The 21,415-nt window shown below is 56.9% G+C and overlaps 1 protein-coding gene across 2 annotated transcripts in view; it reads left to right on the top strand.

The window, feature by feature from the left end:
* The window catches only part of MLLT1 (MLLT1 super elongation complex subunit), a 78,830-nt gene extending 70,351 nt beyond the window's left edge, over nucleotides 1–8,479 (top strand). For both annotated transcript variants that reach the window (XM_049876575.1, XM_049876576.1), the window contains 6 exons: nucleotides 584–671; nucleotides 2,264–2,372; nucleotides 4,954–5,053; nucleotides 5,412–5,483; nucleotides 5,730–5,801; nucleotides 5,891–8,479. In XM_049876575.1, coding sequence (XP_049732532.1) covers nucleotides 584–671; nucleotides 2,264–2,372; nucleotides 4,954–5,053; nucleotides 5,412–5,483; nucleotides 5,730–5,801; nucleotides 5,891–6,019 — 570 coding nt within the window. In that variant the 3' untranslated portion in view covers nucleotides 6,020–8,479. The remainder of the gene's footprint in view (nucleotides 1–583; nucleotides 672–2,263; nucleotides 2,373–4,953; nucleotides 5,054–5,411; nucleotides 5,484–5,729; nucleotides 5,802–5,890) is intronic.
* Nucleotides 8,480–21,415: the final 12,936 nt, after the last annotated feature.

A 21,415-nucleotide genomic window follows, 5' to 3' on the forward strand; every position in this document is an offset into this window, starting at 1 on the left:
CAGATGACAGCAGCACACAGGCTGGGAGATGAGGTTTTGTCACCCCTGAGCTGCAGGACAGGGCAGTGGGAATACGAAGGCAAGAACGGGAAGGGTCTGCACGAGGAGCAACTCCTTCCACCCAGCCCCCTGTTACAGGTCTTTCTGCTGCCCCTGCAGCTGCTACAGCCCACATCAGCCAGCTCAGATGCTCTTTGGGGGAAGGCCGGGTACCCAAACGTGATGAGCCACCTCCCTCCAGAGCTTTCTGTGCCTCCTTGACCTGTGGCCTCAGCAGATAGGAGACTGGAGTCTGGAACTTCTGGTCCCACTGGGGGCTGAGTAAGGGGATTGTGTCTGGAATGCGCAATGACAGTGTGCTGGGGCTGGAGGGGGTGACCAGCTAGTGGCCCCAGCCCGAACTGCTCGGGACAGGTCCACCAGGCCCCCTTTGCCTGCACGACTTCCTGTTTGCCTCAGGCAAGAGGTCCTGCGTCTCTGCGACCCTCAGGGTAGGGCGTTTTGGCACCCTTCCTTTGCTGAGACCTGAAAGATTCTCTTCTTCCTCTCCCCGTCCTGCCCCCTTGCCCCGCTCGGGGAGAAGTCGGCCCAGTCGAGCCCTTCCAGCTCCAGCTCCAGTGCAGACTCCAGCTCTGACTCGGATTTTGAGCCTTCCCAGAACCACAGTCAAGGTAGGTGCCATGGGAGGGGTGGGTGAGAGCAGCAGGGGGAATCCTGTGGGTGGGGCCTCTTGGGAGCCAGCCAGGTAGGGGCTGGGAATGACCTCCAGAGTGAGCTTGTTCCCTGTGGAGGTTCAGCCGTAAATGCAGCACCGGTGTCTGGAAGCTGCTGCTGCCCATGCCATAGCTCAGTGCCAGCTCACCGGGGGCCACGGGGGCCTGCGGATGTGCTGGGCAGAACCTGAGCCCGCAGCTCTTTCAGTGTACGGGGCTAGCCCCGACTGCCTCTGAAGGCCCACCCGGCAGGTGTGCCGTGGCTCGGGGGAGACTGTGCTTAAAGTAGCGACAGGTCACCAGACTGCTGCTGCCAAGTTTGGGCATGCTGTCCTTCTGGTGGCCTCTGGGGTCTGCCTCCCCCTAACCCTCCCCACCGCACCCCCATCCTCTGTGTGGCAGGGCCTCAGGCTGTGCTGATGAGATGCTGGCATCTGTGGGTGGGTGCAGACGGTAGCCACCTCTGGTCTGGGCCCCACCGCTTGCCAGGAGCCCCCTTCTGCGGTGGCTCCCAGTGGAGGCTCATTGGTCACTGTCAGGCACCTCTGCAGCACCTTCTCCTCTGCCCACGGCCTGGCCAGCCAGCACCCAGCTCTGGGCTTGGGGCAGGAATGCCCTGCTGGGGATCTGGGCTTGGCTGCGGCTTGGCTGGCCACTAGCCTCTGCATCCTGGCTTCTCCCTGCAGGCAGCGGGGTCTCAGCCTGCCCCAGAGTGGTGAGGGGACATGCTCAGGTGACCGTGGGGGCCTTCGAGGACCCCTGTAGACCAGAAGCATTTCCCAGGGTTGGAATGAGTCTTCTCCCCCACAGCCTGGAATCCTTTTGGGGGAGTGGGCGAGGGGTGTGCCTGGGGGGAGGCCTGGGATTGAGCTGCGCAGCCGCCGAGGGGGCTGGGGGATGGGGTGTAGGAAGCCCACACGCCCTCTAAGTGCGCTTATCTGGGAAGGGAGGGAGGGGGAACCTGCTAGAGCGGGATCATGTGACCAAGGTAATTGAGGGCTTTGTGTCCCTCTGTTGCCTTGGTAACGGGAATATAAACCAAGATGCCGTCGGTAGGGGACTGGAACTGTGAGCCTCTGGAGAAAGGGGAGGACGGTGGGCCGAGAGCCGCGGAGGGCACCACGGCGGGAAGGGGTGGGCGGGCGTGAGTAGCGGGTACAGGCTGGGTAGAGGAGCTCTGTCCTGGCCGCCACTGCCCTTAGCCCAGGGGAGGCCCCCACCCCGGGCAGAGCATCAGCACCAGCTCTGTCCTACCCATCACGCTGAGGGCCACCCACCTGGGCACCAAGAGCAGAGGAGGGCCCCCTCACCGCCAGGATGGAGGCGCCCTGCAGCCCTGCTGCAGGCCCGCGCCCTGAGGCTGGGGAGCAGGGTCAGGAAGGTAGGGGCTGGAGGGGCCTGTGCCTAGAAAGGGTGTGGCATGGGGGAGGGGAGACACAGGCCACTGGTGAGCGGGTTGTGTGTGGGTTCAGGGTCCCTGGTGTCACGAGACCCCACGTGGCCCTGCAGAGCCTCACCGTCCTCCCCTCCTCCTGTCCAACTTGCCTCAGGCCCCCTGCGCTCCATGGTGGAGGACCTGCAGTCCGAAGAGTCCGACGAGGAAGACTCCTCGTCGGGGGAGGAGGCCACCGTCAAGACGAACCCGGGGCGGGACTCCAGGTGACTGGGCCCCTGGCAGGTGGGAAGGTGGCGGTCAAGGGCCACTGTCTGGTTTACTGTGACGGTGGGGGGCACTCAACTCGAGGGCCTGGAATGCGATGTCACAGCCGGGGCAGGCGCCCGGGTCTCAGCCAGCCAGAGGCCGTGCCAGAACTGCGGGGTCCCCAGGAGAATGGAGCGGGGTGAGGCTGGAGGGATGGGGCGTCTATGCTGCTGGATGTCGTCGGGTCCCAAGCGGCCTCTCTGCCCAGGCTGGGTGTCAGGGGCCTGCGGATGTGTGCCATCCATGGCAGGCCCTCTTCAGCTTTCCCACGCTAGGGGCCTTCAGGGAGATGTGGGGATGTTTAGAGCAGTCACAGTTGTCATTGGAGGAGGTGTGAGTGGCAGGCAGGACCCCGCAGCAGCCAGAGGGCTGGTCCTGGTGTGAGGTGCATGAGGGCAGGAGGGCTCTGCCGCTCTCAGCCATGGGCGGGATGCGTGGGGATGGGGCCAGGACCACCACTGAAAGCCCTGCCTGCCCTGCAACAGCCTTGCCTGGGGAGCAACGTCCGGCATCCCTCAGCCCTGCCCTACGTCCCGGGCTCCTCAGTGCAGTCCCCCACCCCCCCCACCACTGCCATCCAGCCCCAGGCCCATGGCGGTCCAGGTGGGAGGGTCCCCGATGGAGGGTGAACGGCCAGCTGGGAGAGACACGACTGAGGTTGGGGCATGGGAGGGCTTGGTGCTGGAAGGTTACTCACTGACCCTGCCTTCCTGGGAGCTGCAAGCTGTGAGAGGCTCCGTAAACCGGTTCCCAAGTGTTAGCAGGTCCCCATCCCCCGTTCCCCCAGCACACATTGCTGAGCGAGGCGGGCACAGGCTGGAGGCAGGCCTCGCGGTGCAGGGCAGGGCCCATCAGAGCTCGCCGGCTCCATTGATGTGGAAGCACTCAGTGTCAATTCTTCTGGATGCTGTGAGAAGCCAGAGTGGGTGGGGCAGGCGCAGCCCAGCACTCTAGGGGCTCACAGAGCCGGGAAGCCCTGGGGGTCTGTGTCCACGTGGGAGCTGGTGGGACAGAGTGCTGTGGGCCAGGATGGCTGGGGAGGCGTGCTCCCAACGTTTAGCGTCCCCATCCTGGCCTGTTCTGGGGGGTGGAGGGGGTGAGGGCAGTGGTGCTGCAGCCCAGCCGGGCAGCCCTGGGCTATGGGAGCATCACACGGGCTGCCTTGTGCTGGCCTCTCTGGGGGTGGCTCGTGGCAAGGGAAGGGGGGACCGAGCTCTCAGGCCCCAAAGAGAGTAGGGGGCAGGCCCTGAAGCTGACAGTTCAACGTGGGAGAAGTTTATCCAGGGAGAATGATAACACCTTGGCAATGGGGAGGGAAAAGACGCCATTGGGGGCCAGGGCTATCTGCACTGCCACACACTGTGTCAGCCCAGGCAGGCACAGCCCAGTGGGACTGCGGCTGCACCTCAGGGCCTTTTTGCCTTGAAGGTCACAGTGAAACTCCCCTGGAATAGGAAGAACAGGCAGGCAGGACTCCCCAAGTACAGGTGTGTTGTAAGGTGACAGCTGTCAGGCTCACTGGTACTGGGTCAGGCCCAGCTGTCCACAGGGACCCCAGGCACAGGCTCTGCCTTGAGGGTCTGCTTGCCCCAGCGAACAGTGGGGCAGGCAGGCGCTGCAGGACAATGCTGGGGGCGGGGGAGGCCACCTCCCCTCCTTGCTGCGCACCAGGAGGTTCTGGATAAAGTAAGAGAAATGGGCCAGCACCTGTTATCCAGACCGAGGTCGGGAGAGGAGGTGTGGCTGCAAGGAGGGCTCAGGCTCAGGCGAGGGAGGGTGTCTGGCCTCCCCCTCTGCCGGTAACCGCTGACGTCAGATGCTGTGAGCTGGGCCCTCCTGGGGCACCTTCTTGTGTCCTCGTGGGGATGGGGGAGACTGAGGCTGAGAGGATAGGGACCTGCCCAGGGTCTGACCCTCAGAGGAGGTAGACATGGCCACCAAGAACACGCAGAGTTGACAGGGCTCCTGTTGGTCCTGGGGGTGTTGTCAGGGCTTCATGTCACAGCGGGCCCCAAGGCTGAGCTGGTGGGGGCAGGCAGACCCGGTAGGGGCGGGCAGGCCGGGCAGGGGGTGGAGCAAGCCGCCTGAGGGCAGTCAGTGGGGCAGAGCAGGTGGCGGGGTGGAGCAGGTGGGCAGAGTAGGCTGTCCCAAAGCTGAGAGCTAGTAGGGAGAGCAGGGGGTAGCAGGGAGTGGAGCAGGCCAGCTCCAGGGCTGAGGATGGGGGGCAGGGCAGGCCGGGTGGGGGCGGGGCAGGCAGCTTCCCGAGCCCCTTGGAGTTCGTGCTCAATGTGCTTCAGCCCTTTCTCCCTTGGAGGCCAGGCACCTTCTGCCTTTTTTTTTTTTTTCTTTTTAACCTTAGTTGTAGCTGGCTAGAACATCTCCAGAAGATGGGGGTCACCTCTTAGGATGGGGAGCCAAGCACTTGGCAGCCACAGACCCAGATGTGGTCCCCTGGGGCCTGCGGGGTGGGTAGGCAGAGGAGCCTGAGGTGGGTGTGTGCAGGCCGGGGAGTCTTGACATTCTGTGTCTCGTGTCCAGGCTGAGCTTCAGTGACAGCGAGAGCGACAACAGTGCTGACTCTTGCCTGCCCAGCCGCGAGCCCCCACCCCCCCAGAAGCCACCCCCACCCAACAGCAAGGTGAGCCCAGGGCTCTTTGTGTGCGCAGGGAGGGCAGGTCAGGGGCCCCTGTCGGGGGGAGGCCTGCAGGGCAGTCGGCTCGTCTCCCCTGATAACGTTGGGGTGCAGGACTGGAGGGTTAGGTGCTGGTGCCCAGCCTGGGCCTGAGTTCTCTTGAGGGGCCCAGTTCCTAGCTGGGGGAGATGGGTTTGTTCTAGGATGTTCCAGTCGGGCCAGAGAAGGGAGCTGCCTCTTTCTCCATGTGCAGCCTGGCCCAGGGGGCTCAGGAGGCTTCTCAACAGGGTCTCAGCATAGTCCTGGGGGGTCTAGAACTTGGGGGCCAGACAGGTGCTCAGGAGTCCTGGGGTTTGCCCTTCAGGCATCAGGCCGGAGGAGCCCTGAGTCCTGCAGCAAACCTGAGAAGATCCTCAAGAAGGGCACCTACGACAAGGTACTGGGCAGTGTGGGGATCGAAATGGGGAGGCGGGAACCCCTGAGGCCCCCAGACCCTCACGTGGGGGTTGCCCTCCCTCCCCTGAGAACCCCAGGCTCCCTCTGACCTGGTGCCCTTCACCCTGTGCGAGAACGGGCTGGAGCACCTGTGGGGAAGTGACCAGAGGTGGTGGGGTGGGCCTGGGTGGTGGGGGCTGGCTGGGAGCGGAGGGGGTGAGCTGCTCCTGACGTCATCCACCCGCAGGCCTACACAGACGAGCTGGTGGAGCTACACCGGAGGCTGATGGCCCTGCGGGAGCGCAACGTGCTGCAGCAGGTATGAGGGCCGCACCCCGGGGGCCATCCGAGGAGCTCTGGGTGCCGCCTTCCCCGGCTTCCAGCCTTGACTCAGTGCCCGCCTTCCAGATCGTGAACCTGATCGAGGAGACTGGCCACTTCAACGTCACCAACACCACCTTCGACTTTGACCTCTTCTCCCTGGATGAGACTACCGTGCGTAAGCTGCAGAGCTACCTGGAGGCCGTGGCCACATGACCCCGGGCCGGAGGCCGGGCCTGCGTCCCCGGGGCCCCGGGAGCCCGCGCCGGGGCCCCGCCTTCCTCCCTGCCTCTCCACTCACCTGCCTGCAGCGCCGCCTTAGCGACCGCCCTGTCTTCGGCCCACGCCGCCAGCTGCACTTTCCTCGGCGGCATCCGGCCCGCCCTCCCCGCGTTCTCCTCGGGGGGCCCTGGGGCCGAGGGGGGCCCGGCGGACGCAGCTGCCCCGGCCACCCTCATGCACTCACCTAGGCCTCCCCCCGAGAGGGGTTGGCATTGAGGATGGTGCCGGGCCGCGCGTGGTGGCGGAGTGGAAGAGATGTGTCCAGTTGTAGGCTCCTGGCCCAATGTTGGGACCCGCCCCCAGGGTGGTGGCCTGTCCCCCAGCTCCCTGGCGGGGTGTGTGGGCGGTGACCGCCAGGCATCCTGACAGCTGACAGCACGCCCACACCAGGAGGGCCGAAGGCTCCCTGGAGGCACCACCTCGGTTTCCTGGTGAGCCTGAAGTCGCCGCCCTCTTGTGCCGGCCTCTGGGCTGAGCTGTACAGCCCTATATATATTATATATACGTACACGCCCTGGTGTCTGACGGGCGGGTGTGTGTCTCCGTGGCAGCAGTGGACCTGGGGGGTGGGGGGTGGACAAAGTTGGACGTGTAGGTTAAGGTGTCTCTACTGGTCTTGTCGCGATGGAGCGGGCCTCTGAAGCACTCGAGTCTGCGGCCCCCAGGCCACCTCACCCAGGAGTGGCCTCCGGTCACCGTTCCAAGGACGTCTCTTCCGCCCTGGGCGGCCAGTGAACACTAAAAATGAGGTGCTCGTCCTCAGGAGCTTGTCTGGCTCGCTGCTGCCGGCGCCTAGTCAAACTAGCGCCAGGCTCTGGGGACAGACCTTCGGATCCCCAGCCAGCAGCGAGGCTGCCGGTGTTGGCACCTGGGGCTCGCGTGCCTCCTCCTTCTCTTCTTCTTGTTAATTAAGTCTTTGAACTTTAAGACAATGAGCTTTTGCCAAATAAGACAGGAAATTCTGTGGAGTTTTTCGAGGAGCCCCCAGACTCAGCTAGTCCTGTGTGTAGCCTGGCGGCAGGGTGCGGCTTAGCAGCCAGGCTGGCCCTCTCCAGGCACACCTCCCCCTGTGCTTCGGACCAGCTGAGCAGGACTGGGGTCCTCCCTCTGCCTCCCTCCCGTAAGGGAGTCTGCCTCCTTGTTCACATTCTTCTGGCCTGTTTGAGGAGGGGAGAGAGGAGGCCTGGGGCCAGAGGTGGGTGCCGCTTCTCTCCAGCCCTGTATCTCATGGCCCCTCCACCAGGTTAGGAGTTCAGGCATGGGGGGCTCCAGGCTTTCCTCCTGTGTTTCCACGTCTCTGATCTGATTCTCTCCACCGGAAGACTCTGAACACTCCCTGTGGGTGAGCCTTGCCCCCAGGGTGCCCAGACTCCAGTCCCTAGGTTAACTCCCAGCATCTAGTTCCAAGAACTTCCAGAGGAAACAAGGACTCCCACTGTCCTGTTCCAAGAACTTCCAGAGATAACAAGGACTGCCACTGTCCCTCTGTTTTCCTCCCGACCCCACAGCCCTAGGATATCGGGAAGAGGGCAGGTTCCTGCGGCCCCCACTCCTCCCCACAGGCCAGCAATACTCCGGAGTGGGGTGCCTTTCTTTTCTGAAAACCCTCTAAGACTTTGGACAGACGCGCTGACCAGGACGTAGTCTTCCAGAAGGCAGAAGCTGCTCAGCCATCTGCGCCAAGAGGCGGGCAGATGGCTGCGGGCAGGAGCCCCGGCCCAAGGCCTGGTCTTCACACAGTGTCCTGGGAAGGGCCGTCGCAATCCTGAGCTCCATGCAGTGACCCTCTGCTCCGGGCTGCCCGCCCCCATGAGCAGCCACCGGAGGGCGTTCTCACCCGCCTGTCCCAGGGCCTTGGGAAGCACCAGCCCGTTTCTCAGTTACCTCCTTGGCCGGAAGGCCCCCACCGCCATCCTCCGGAGCAGCTCTGTGACCATCTGATGGACGGCCAGCCCGCCGGGCCCACCTGTGGCATTCCCAGCTGCTCCCACCCCACCCCGGCTGCCCAACAGTTGGGCCCACGAGGGCTCCGGGGACACTCGCATAGGAAGGGGCCTGGCACTTTGTGATTGCTGAGTGTTTCGTGTTAAGCCTCCTGTACCCAGTGCAAATCCCTGTGTTTTGCTCTCTCCCGAACAAATGTAAACCGACGTCTGAAAGCAGAAGGTATCGAATACCTTCGTCACCCATAAGGGTTTTCACGAAGAATGTGTCTCAGTAGGAACTAGGATGTCCTTTGGCCAGAGACCAACTCCTGGATAAAAGGAATAAGGAGAATTGTGTTTGTATTGTCACAGGATTGTTTCAGTCCTGAATTTTAAACTTTTTGTTAAATTGTGAAATTATGGAGGAGTTTTATAGAAAACATTGAAATAAAGTTAAATGGAAAAGCCAGCCCTGTAGTCTTGTTTGTCTGCTTGGTTCCTCTTGTGTGGAGGTGGTGGGCAGAGCCACCCAGTGGCATTTGGGCCGCTTGACCCCTCTCCCTGTCCAGTGCTTTTCAGATCAATGGCCAGGAGAGGAGGCTGGGGACCAAGCCTGTTGGAACTATAGGGGCAGGGATGGGCGCCGTGGCCAAGGTTGGCATCCTAGAGGAAAAGAGATGGTGCCACCAGAAATCCGAGAGGAGCGAGAAGGCAGAGAATTCAGTCCAGGGTCCTGCTTTTAATGTGTGCTCTTTCCTTGGAAGCAGGCAGCATGGTTTGGGTCAAAAAGCAAACCTGATTTCACAAGATGGGTGGGTGGGGGATGGATGGATAGGTGGGTGAGTGAACAATGGGTGGGTGGCTGGATTGGTGGTGGGTGGATGGATGGGTGGGTGGAGGGACAGGATGGGTGGATAGATGGATAAATGGGTGGGTGATGGAAGAAAAATCTGGGTAAGGACAACCTTCCCCAGGTGCCAGAGTGACCGTGCCAGGTGTCAGTGGTGGGATTTTGCTGTGGACTCGGCGGGAGAGCTGAGCGAACCCGAGGAGACCGTGTGAGCAGGTCTCTGCTCCATGGGCTCTGGCGCTGCCCACAGGGCCAGGCATCCCGTGGTAAACGTGCAGGCCAGTACCCTCTGACCACCCCACCCTGCCGCCCCCACGGTGGCAGCTGCTGGGTCAGATCACTTTTGTCAGCAGGCAGCAGGTGGAGGAACACGGGGAGCCACTTGGCACTAGGTCACTTGAGTGTGTCTTCTCCAAAAATTCAGTGTCCAGTATCAGGGCTTCCCTGACCTATGTCTTTCATACCAGAACAAGACTGCAGGCCTTTGGGGACAGTTTCTGACCTGAGCTCTTAAAAACTAGGGACATAAAATGAAAGAGTCTCTAGGGTAGCTCCTCATAGACCCCAGACCCCCATAACACAGTAAAAACCCGTTGCCGTTGAGTCAACTCCAACTCATAGCGACGCTGTAGGACAAAGTGGAACTGGCCCGTAAGGTTTCCAGGGAGCGGGTCAGCTGGCAAATGCTTAACCACGGTGCCGCCAGGTTCCGATAACACAGACGTGTTTACATGTAATAACAGTTGCTGTTGAGAAGGCCCCCGCTCGCAGCGGAAGGGAACGTTGCCCGGTCCTACGCCATCTTCACCATAGCTGGTATGCTCGAGTCCATTGTTGCAGCCACTTTGTATTTGGAGTGCCTTCCAACCTGGGGGGATCTTCCAGAGCCCTCAATATGAGGTCAGGGTGAGGGGTCCTTCCTTTGGTGCAGGGTCCCTCCCCCTCGGCACTGCTGACATGGAGCCCAGATCCTCCTCTGGGGTGGGGGCTGTCCTGGGCTGTAGGGTGTTGAGCAGCATCACTGGCCTCCACCCACTCGATGCCAGTAGCACCCCACCCTCCACGTTGTGACACCTACGAATGTCCCCAAAATGAAACAAAACCAGTTGCCATCATGGTGCCCCCATGTGCATCTCAGTAGAACTGTGCTCCCTGGGATGCCCAAGGCCCGTGTCTCCAGATGCTGCTGTGTCTCCTGGGACAGGGAGGGAGAGGAGCCACTGCTTTTAGTGAACTGGTTTTATTCTTGTATTTAAATTTCAAACACTTCCCCGGAGAGGGGCACCTTAAAGGCCAGGGCTCCTCACTGGGAGCAGCGTCCCACCTGCCCTCTCAAAAGCGGTTGCCTTACAGCCAACCAGGGGGAAAGGGAAGGAGGGCCGGATACAGATGCTTCTACACAGAAGGGAATCCACAGGGCCTCTCCCGGCCGGGCGGGTGGCTAGTCCTCCTTGCTGTCCTTGCACAAGCTTTTGATTTCCGCTTGGTGTGTTTGGGCCACGACAGCCCTCTGCAGTTTGGTGGTTGCCCCTGAAACGGAAGCGAGTTTTGCACTTCACAAGATCCCTGAGTCCCTCGTCACCGCCACCCATCCCCAGATGGGCGAGGGCCAAGCCTGTCTTCAGGGTGCAGAGACAGAAGACTCCCCCTCTTGGGTTGAGGAAACAGTAGAACAGGACTGGGGCACTACAAGCCCACCCCGAAGTGCCCTGAGAATATCCACTGTACACACCACCTGCCGCCAATAGCTGAAAACGCCTTCCCCACAGCCGGGAGCCTTGGAGGCGCTGGTTCAACACGCGAGTGCCGGCACCCTACCCACCACCAAAACCAACCAGCTGCTGTTGAGCCAATTCTAATTCATGGTCATCCCATGTGTGTCAGAGAAAAACCGTGCTCCATAGGGTTTTCTTGGCTTTGATCTTTCAGAAGTAGATCGCCAGACCTTTCTTCCAAGGCTCCTCTGGGTGCCTTTGAACTTCTGACCTTTTGGTTAGCAGCCAGAAGCTCAACTGTTTCCCCCTACCTGGGGACTCCATTCCCAACCCCCAAGCCTGGGGAAATTGCATTTTAACAGTGGGTGTGAGTGGCCCTTGGCCCACACTGGGAAACCCCAATCTGTAGGGTGAAGCGAAGACCCCTTAGCCTGCCTTTCAACACTATAAGCTCGGGCTCTGCCCCCAAAGCAGGGGACCCACTGGTGCCCTGTCCTGGTGTGCGGTGTACCTGCTGGTTTGGGGGATGCCCTGAGAAGGGAGCTGAGGGCTCAGTGTCACACACCAAAAAGAAAAAAAGAAAAACAGTTGCCATTGACTCAACCCCAACCCATGGCAACCCCATGTGTGTCAGAGTACAACTGTGTTCCGTAGGGTTTTCAATGGCTGTTTTCTGGAAGTAGATCACCAGGCCTTTCTTCCAAGGTGCCTCTGGGTGGATTCGAACTCCCAACCTTGAGCGTAGCAGGAGCATTAACCGATTGCACCAGCAGGGCCTCCCCAGGATCCCACAGCCAGGACTCAGACGTGGTTTGGGTGAAGCATGAAGACAGGCCATGTGGCCACAGCCCATCTCTAAAGCTCAGAACAAGTCTGCCCTGAGGAGGGCCCCTCTCCCTCCCAGGGGTCCGTGCCCGCCTTCGCTGCCTGTCACCAAGCCAGCCACGGAGAATTCAGCATCAAAGGTGTTCTACTTGACAATCTTGGTACACTTCCAGGTGGCTTCCATGTTGGTGATGTCGACGGCCTGGTTGACAAACTCTGTGATGACAGGTCTCGGTCATACAGGACATCTGTCAGCTGGTGGAGGGACTCAAGCTGTTGGCACATGATGGCCTCACTGGTTAGCGTGTTCTGGGGCTCCCCTGACTCCGTGTTGACTTGGCACTGTTGGACAGGGACAAGGGCTCAGGCTGCTGTCAAGACCCCGAGCCCAGCACCCCACGCAGGGGCTGGGCCACAGCCCATCACTGCCCATCCCACATCGACCTTGGAGGGTGGGCCTCTATTCCCATTTTACAGATGAGCAAACAGACGCCCAGCATGGAGGGAACTTGCCCAATGTTGTCTCTATCAAAGACGGGGCGAGGCCAGACTTCAGGTTATTTGAGGACCGGGACCCACTCTACTCAAATATGAGGGAGGGGAGGCCCCCAGGCACATGGTGTGGCCCAGAGATGGGGGCTCCCACTGCGGGGACATCGCTGGCCGAGCACAGTTGACTGTGACTCTCGGCACCCCATGTGTGTCAGAGTAGGACTGTGCTCCATAGGGCTTTCAATGGCTAATTCCAGATGTAGAGCACCAGGCCTTTTTTCTGAGGCACCTCTCTCTGCCCCTGATGGCCCAAGTGGCACTCTGGCACCCCAGCCTCACCTGAATATCCACTTCCTCTTGAACCTGAGTCCCAGCCTCATGGCTCACTTTTCGAGCTTCCTGCAGAACAGGGTAGTAGTGAGCCAGGCTGCCCTCAGCCGGTCCGCCCTCAGCCGGTCCAGTATGGGGTCCCAGACCTGCAGCACACCATAGAACATGGTGGGCCGTACCTCCCACAGTGTGTCCAGCAGTTAGCCCTGTGCCAGACAACGGATGAGACACTGACAGCAGCCAGGATGGCCAGGAGCCCCGAGTGCCATTCCCAGCCCCCCTGGTCCCCTGGTCCCGCGGGTGGGGGCCCTGCCCTATCTGGCCCTCGGCATTCCTCATTGGCCATAGCGGACCCAGGGCCCAGTTCAGGTCCAGGCTGTCATCGGTCGACGGGGAGGATCCGCATCATGCATTATGCAAGGGGGCGGCTATGGGACCCTCCTGGCTCCGCACGGGCCCATGGGAGCCACGAGCTCCCACCTTCCTGCACAGGGGATACTGAGCAGGGGACACTGAGCAAGCCCTGGCCTCGCTCACTTGCATTTGAGATGCAGCCCTGTACTTGGGTATTTCAGTAGTTGGTATCCACCCACTCCTGGGAACGCTTGAGTCAGGGGTGAGTGGGGAGAGAGAAGGGAAGGGGGAGAGAGGGAGAGAGACAGACCCAGAGAGACGCAGAGACAGAGACACGGAGGAAGAAAGAGACACGACACACACAGAGACTGAGACAAAAACAGAGAGAGGTGGAGCACAGGGCATCTTTAGGGCAGCAGAACTGTTCTTTTGGCTACTGTCGTGGTGGTGGACATGTGACAGTCTGCATTGGTGAAAACCCACAGGACTGGGCAACACAAAGATTGAAGCTAGATGTAAACTGTGGACTTCAGTTAGTAACAAGGTATCAAGAGCGGTTCATCAGTTGTAACAAAGGTACCGCACTAATGTGAGGCGAGTTAGTAACAGGAGGACTGGTGTGCTGGTGGTGAGTGGGTGGGTGGGATCTCTCTGTTAAGTTCACAGATTGCCTGTAAACCTAGATGCACTCTAAAAAATCGTGTTTATAAAACAACAGACAGAGAAACGGACCCAACAGCCACAAACAATAATGACAAGAAAGAGCAGTACCAAGCTATGCAAAAACCACGGTGCTCCCAGGAACCAGTGGTGCCGCCGGTCGGTCGGCAAATTCTGGCCCACTACCTCTTCTTGTACCACCAGTAAGTTAAGATGGTTACTACATTTTTTAAATGGTTGGGGCGGGGGTGGGGGGGGGAAACAAGAGGAATAATACTTGCGAAGCGTAGAAATTACGTGACATTCAAATTTTCATGCCCTGCAACGCAGTTTTGCATTTTTTTTTCCCCAATGGAAAAGTGGCCGTCTCTTTTGTTCTATGTTGTTGGATGCCATTGAGTTGGCCCTGACTCATGGCGACCCCATGCACAAGAGAATGAAATACTGCCTGGTCCTGCACCATCCCCACGATCTGTTGCAGATCTGACCACTGTGATCCATAGGGTTTTCATTGACTGATTTTCAGAAATCGATTGCCAGGCCTTTCTTCCTAGTCTGTCTTAGTCTGGCAGCTCTGCTGAAATCGATTCAGCATCCTAGCAACATGCAAGCCACCACTGACAGCTGGGTAGGGGCTGTGCATGAGATACATTGGCTGGGAATCGAACCTGGGTCTCCCGTATCGGAGGTGAAAATTCTACCACTGAACCATGCACTTTGTCTTTTTTTTTTTTTGGTAGCACAGTGGTTAAGCACTCAGCTGCTAACCAAAAAAGTTGGTGGTTGGAACCCACCCAGCGGCTCTGTGGGAGAAAGACCTAGCAATCTGCTCCTGTAAAGATCACCACCTAGAAAACCCTATAGGGCAGTTCTCTGTCACACAGGGTTGCTGTGAGTTGGAATCGACTCAATGGCACCCAACAACAGGGTTGGGACTGATGCCTCACATTCCCTGTGACGTAGCTCAGGTTGGCTCCACCCTTTTAGTTTACAGAGGAGGAAGCTGAAGCCCAGAGAGGGGCAGAGCCCAGGTCAAGCACCCACTTGGGGGTAGGGCAAGGATTCCAGTTCTGAATAGGAAAGTATCATCTGAATTGTTTTTGCTAGTTACCCTCCAGTCGACTGGACTCATGGAGACCCTGTGTGTGCAGAGTAGAACTGCCCCATGGGGTTATCAAGTCTGTGACTTTTTGGAAGCAGATCACCAGGCCTCTCTTCCGAGGCACCTCTGAGTGGGTTCAAACTGCCAACTTTTCCACTAGTAATTGAGGTGCTTAACCTTTTGCGCCACCCAGGGACCTTGGATTCTATTTCCACTCAGAGCAGCCCGAATTCACTGCCATCCCCAACCTTGGCAGGGCCCACAATTGCAGGGGGCCAGGGTGCTAGGCTCACCCTCAGAGCATCCGACCAGGCACAATAAAGCCCCGGCCACTGCGATGGAGAGCCACATGTCGAAGAGCTGGGTGCTGTTGTAGCCGAAGGGGGAGGTGGCTCACTGTGACCACCTGCCCCTTGGCGGGGGACAGTTGTATGAGAGGCTGTTGGCACCCTCGCCTAGCCCCCTTCTGCAGGAGGGACACCCACATTGTTGTGACTGAGCATGGTGGCCTTCCAGGGGTCCGAGGCTCCCAGGCTGTAGACCAAGGTACAGCACTTGTTGGGCTTCTGCAGGTCAATGATCTGCTCCAGCACCTCATCCAAGATGCTCTCCACCAGCTCCAGGAACTCTTTCCACTATGGAGAGGCTGGTGGGCTCACAGAGCAGGGGTGGCCCCTGGAGGTGTCCCCCAGAAATCCCCTCAAGGTGGACACCTCAACCCAGCAGCCTCTGCTCTGGGTGAGCCTGTCAGGGTCTCACTCAGCACGGAGCATGACCGTGACCCCCTGCTCCCCCATTCTGCCTTTTTGGGCTCGAAAGTACAGAAGAGAAGATCGGCTGCCTCATCTGGGTGGTCTTGTACTGGATGATAGCCTTGAGATGCTTCAGGAAGCCCTGGGTCTGCAAGACACTGCGGGGCTCAGCCAGGCACAGCCTCAGGCATGCGGGGATGAGGGACAAGATAAGAAGCCCCTGTTGTGCAGCACCAAATCCAGAGGGGACCTGTTAAATCTGTTGCAATCAAGTTGATTCCGGCTCATAGAGACCGAATCAGGGGCCTCAGTGCTCTTTTTACTGTGGCAAAATGCACATCATATAACATTTACCATTTTAAAGTGTATGATCCTGTGATATTTAGTATATTTGCAATGTCTAAGAGGGACTGCATCACCCCCAGGATTCAAAGGCATCAATTTTACTTCCGTCTTCCTTATTCATCATCCAGCTTCCACATGCAAATGAAGCAATTAAAAATACCATGGCTTGGGTCAGGCGCACCTTAGTCCTCAAAGTGACATCTTTGCTTTTTAACACTTTAAAGAGGTCTTTTTCAACAGATTTGCCCAATGCAATATGTGGTTTTGATTTCTTGACTGCCGCTTCCATGGCCGTTGATTGTGGATCCAAGTAAAATGAAATCCTTGACAACGTCGGTATTTTCTCTGTTTATCATGATGTTGCTTGTTGGTCCGGATGTGTTATGGACCGCCAAAAGAACCAACAAATCTGTCTTGGAAGAAGTATAGCCAGAATGCTCCTTAGAAGCAAGGTGGGTGAGACTTTGTCTCACGTACTTTGGATACATTATCAGGAGGGACCAGTCCCTGGAGAAGGACATCATGTTTGGTAAAGCAGAGGGTCAGCAAAGAAAAGGAAGACCCTCAATGAGAGGAATTGACACGATGCCTGCCACAATGGGCTCCAGCATAACAACAATTGTGAGAATGGCTCGGGACTGGCCGGTGTTTCTGTTGTACACGGGGTGGCTATGAGTCAGACCTGACTTGATGGGACCTAACAACATTATTTGGCTCAAAGATAACTTCAGGGGATAGTTTCAGTTCAAGGTTTAAAGATTTCCTCAGGGTAGTAGTTTTTTTTGTGTGTGTGTGTGGGGGGGCGGTTCACCCATCCATCATCCAGCTTCAATGGATTCAGAAAGTCTGGTTTCTATGAGATTTTGAAATTGTTCTGCATTTTCCCCCTTTTGATCTGGACTCTTCTATAGAATCCTTGATGTAAACGTTTAACATTGGTAGCCAGGCACCAACCAGTTCTGCTCTTATGGCTATTGTTTTCTTTTTTTTATCTTAAGTGCCTGAAAGCATAGCCAGCTCACAGCAGGTGACCAAGTTTTTATTACTTTTAACCTGGAATTCTTCAAACCATCTTGCATTTTTGTTACATGTGGCAGGAGGTAGATTAAAGTTAATTCTTCTTCATGGCATTAAATAACAAAAACAAAGTCAGCTCGTCCCAAGCCAGCTTATCTTCCCTCACTGAGGGACAGGAGCTGCCCTTGAGTTTGGATTTGCCCATCATGTCTCTTGATTTGGGTTGGTTGGAAAGTCAACCAGGAGTAGGCTCTGACCCCCAGAAGTAGCAGACGGTGGTATTTGGGGCCACATTGCAGGAAGAGCACATTCTGGGCATCAGTCAGGGGCCCCACGACCAGCCTGACCATAGAGACAGCAAACCCGCATGCTCGTAACAAGTGGGATGGCGTATCTGCTGGGTGGACTTCACTTATTTCCATTAAGTCAGACACAGTGAGAGCCTTCCTCCCCACCAAGGCCCCTACCTGGAGTGCCCACTGGCCCCTGAAGGCCTGAGCGCCACTGACATGCATCACCTTCTGCAGCTGCCTGTCGATGTCCACTTCTGAGTTCTCAGCCATGACCTGGCAGACTTTGGGAGAGCTGGCGGACAAGATGCTGCCAGAGAAGCCTCTGGAAGCAGAGCCCAGGAAGTGAGTGCTTCAGGAGCTCATGAGGGAGGCATTGAGTCGCTCAGGTAGGGCACTGAGTGTGGGTGATGTTCCCAGACATCCCCAACATGGCCTGGGGTGCTGGGTGGTGGGACCCAGGGACAGCACAGCCCTGGGCTCTGCCTTGGAGGAGTTCCCCAATGGTCCAGGCTGGTGGAGGGAGGGCTCAGTGCTGGGAAGCCCTGAGGGGTTGGAAAGACTTCCTGGAGGAGGGCACATGGAAACTAGGCTTAACAGGATGTATAGGAGTTTGCCAGGCAGAGAATGTCAGGAAGGATGACCTGGGTGGGGCTTGAGGCTGGACCCTTGACAAACTCCATTAAGTTCAGACTAAACAGGGATGAGAAAGGTCCCATGTCCTGGGGACTCAGCCATGATACCCCCATAGGCTCAGAAGGGGGCAGGCGACTCAGGCTGGTGACTTCCTGCCTCCTTGCATCCGGGGAGAGACCAGGTTCACCTCACCCCACCATGATGGCACCAATGCTGGCAATGACCCACTCCTCGGAATTAAGCCCCATGATCCCCATGCCATGTAAGTGTTCCAGGCCCAGCTGGAGAAGGAAGGCCCTGTGAGGCCCAGGTAGGCTCAGTCATCCCACCCTGAACCTGCCCAGGGCCTTCGGGCGGGGAAACTTGGGCTTTGTGCAAAGGACTATTGTCCTTTATTCATTGATAAAACGACCCACACCCCTATTACAAGCTAACACGTATCATCTAGACCAGTGGTTCTCAGTTGGGGTGATTCTTCTTCCCCCAGGGGACACTGGGCAATGTCAGGAGATAATTTTTTTTTATTGTTGTTGAAAATATTAAAAAAAAAATACACAGTAAAATATACCCCGGTTCGGCAATTTCTACACGTACAACTCAGCGACATTGATTACATTCTTCAAATCGTGCAACCGTTCTCATCCTCCTTTTCTGAGTTGATCCCCTCCATTAACATAAACTCACTGGCCCCTAAGCTTCCATTCTAACCTTTCGAGGTGCTGTCATCAATTTGATCCCATACAGATAGTTCTTTCAAAGGGCATAATGCTCAAGGCTCACATTCTTGACTAATTAAGCTAAACTCTTGTTTGGTTTGAAGACGTCTTCAGGGGGTATTTTTGGCTTAGGTTTTAAAGATTCTCTCAGGGCAATAGTTTCAGAGGTTCATCCAGCCTCAATGGCTCCAGAAAATCTGGATTTCATGAGAATTTGAAATTCTGTGTCACATTTTCTCCTTTTGATCAGTATTCTTCTACAGACTCTCTGATCAAAACGTTCAGTAATCATAGCCAGGCACCATTCTGTTCTTCTGGTCTCATGGCAAAGGAGGCAGTTGTTCATGGAGGCAATTAGGCACACATTCTGGAGACATTTTTAATTGTCATGACTTAGGGGCAGGTGCTACTCAAGTGAGTGGAGGCCAGGGATGCTGCATATCATCCCTGGGTGGTGCACATGATTAAGAACTCGACTAATAGCTGAAAGGTTGGTAGTTCAAACCCACCCAGATGTGCCTCAGAAGACAGGCCTGGCAATCTCCTTCCGAAAAATCACAGCCTTGAAAACTCTGTGGAGCACAGTTCTACTCTGTACACATGGGGTTGCCGTGAGTTGGAACTGACCTGATGACCACTAACCACCACAACAACATATGCTCAAACATCCTACGACGCACAGACACCCCCATCCCAACACAGAATCATCCAGCACAGAATGTCAATAGCGCCAAGGTTGAGAAACCCGAACTTAATGACATAGAATAGGCTATAAACCTACTGCCTTGGAGTCGATTCTGACTCACAGCGACCCCACGTAAATCTCCACGGAAGCAGACTGCCACATCTTTCTTCTGAGGAGGTGCTGGTGGTTTTGAACCACTGACCTTTTGGTTAGCAAGCAAGTGCTTTAACAACTGGGCCACCAGGGCTCCCTGAATAGGCTATAACAGAGTAGAACATATCAGAGAACACTGCACAAAGTAAACCAGGAGCCAGGTCGAGGGAGGTCTGGAAAAGGGTGGGCGCCGGCTGAGGGGGCAGGAGGAACGTGGGGTGTGGGAGCCTTAGCTGAGGAAAGCTTGGTGGCCCGGTGGCACTCCTTGTAGTACTGGATGTAGGTGAGCATGTGTCAGCCATTCTTGTGCTTTGAGTCCAGTGCGATGCAATCGGCATCCTTGGTGGCCGTGTCCATGACAATGTCATGCACAGTGAGGGGCGCCCTATGGGCAAGCGAGTCCTCCAGCCGCAGCTGCACCTTGTGGTCCTGCCTCATCATCCAGAAGCCATGGTCTGCTGGCAGTCGAGGCTCAGTAGCGGCCAGAGACTCGGGAGATGAGGAGAGACGGGGAGGGGGCAGAGATGGAGGCTAGGACAAGCAGAGGGATGTGGGCAGGGCATAGGGACAGAGGTGGGGGGCAGAGATGGAGAGAGAAAGATGGACAGTGACGAGAGAGGAGTGAGGGATAGAGTGGGAAAGACGAGAACTCACTGAGAGTGATTCAGAGGACAGTGGGACAAACACACTGACCCACAGACGTCGAGTGCAGACGAAGTCCCCCAGGGAGCAGGCAACTCAACAACAGGCTTACGGTCCCTCCTGTGGACACCCCAGGGCCAGGCTCCACTGACAGCTGCTGACTGCCTGCCCCTTCCCTCTGTGTCCTGGCCCTGCCTCTAGGCAGACAGACATGTCCCCTCAGGATCTCCTCTCCAGCCCCACCCCCAACAAGAACAGACCAGACCCCAAGGAGCCTGATGCTGGCCCAGCCAGCCTTGGCTAGCCCTGACGGTCCCCCACCCTCAAACCAGACCCTTGGGGAGCCCAGTCTGCCAGGGATGGGCAGACAGACATTCATACAAATGAAATTACAGTCAGGTGGAGGGCTGGGAGTATCCATCGGGGGCTCAGAGGATCCCATTTAGTCATGGGGGCGGCCAGGGAAGGCATCTGTGAACAATGCATAGTGTTATAGATCAAATTGGGTGCCTCAGAAATATGTGTTGTAAATCCTAAGGAGCCCTGGTGGTGCGGTGGTTAAAGCACTCAGCTGCTAACCGAAAGTTTGACGGTTTGAACCCGCCAGGAGCTGTTAGGGAGAAGGATGTGGCAGTCTGCCTCTATAAAGATTTATAGCCTTGGAAACCCTATGGGGCAGTTCTATCCTGTCCTGTGGGGTCGCTATGAGTTGGAATCAACTCAACCCCAACAGGTATACCTGTGGTTATAATCCCATATGGGTTTTCTTTGTTATGTTAATGAAGCAGTATTAGTGTAGGGTGTGTGTTAAGTCAATCTCTTCTGAGATGTAAAAAGAGCCGATGGAGCAAATACAAAGCAAGCAAGCACAGATGGGGGAAGACAGATGCCACGCCACATGGATGTCCAAGGAACCAAGAAATAGAAGCTCAAGAGACAAGGAAGGACTTTCCAGAGGCAACAGAGAAAGAGACTGCTCCTAGAGCTGGTGCCCTGAATTTGGACTTCTAGTCTCCTGAACTGTGGAAAACTAAATTTCTGTTTGTTTAAGCCATTCACGTGTGGTATTTCTGTTACAGCAGCACTAGAGAACTAAGACAGGTAGTGTTGACTAGTTGACCAGAAGGGAGGAACAGGCTCTGAGAACCATGGGCAGTGTGATGGAGGTCCTTGGAACGGGAGTGGAGGGAAAAGGGGACGTGTAGATGAAATGAAACAAGACAGGCAGGTGCGGGGCCAGACCTCATGTTAGTGAAGAAGTGTTCTCTGGTACCTTCTATGCTCACCCCTACACAATGTGCCGCCTAGCTCATCCCTGGGAAGAGGTGAACTATCTGGGCCCCCAGCCTGGCCTTCTACCTGCAACACATTTCAGTCCTGTCAGTCATCTGCAGGGCAGTGCCCACTCCTGCCTCCAGCTAATTTTCACCAGCCTTGGTCACCCCTCTGCTCCAGCCTCAGAGGGACAGGCTAGGCTTCCAGAACATGCCTGCAAATGGCCAACCCTTGTGACATCACTGTGGGTTTTGTGGCCTGGAGCCATGATGGTGACACTGCCTCCTGCCCCTTTGTATAACTCACATGTCTATTTCCATATCTGTGTGTGTATATGGAGCCCTGATGGTGCAGCGGTTAAGAGCTTGGCCGCTAACCAAAATGTCGGCAGTTCGAATCCACCCGCTGCTCCTTGGAAATCCTATGGAGCGGTTCTACTCTGTCGTATAAGGTCGCTATGAGTTGGAATCAACTCCACGGCAATGGGTTTGGTGTGTATATGTATTATAAAACTATGAGTTTGAAACAATACTTACAGTTCACAGGGACGATGTCTCTTTTATATA

This window comes from Elephas maximus, chromosome 3 (assembly GCF_024166365.1).
Source record: "Elephas maximus indicus isolate mEleMax1 chromosome 3, mEleMax1 primary haplotype, whole genome shotgun sequence".
NCBI classification, from domain to species: Eukaryota; Metazoa; Chordata; class Mammalia; order Proboscidea; family Elephantidae; genus Elephas; species Elephas maximus.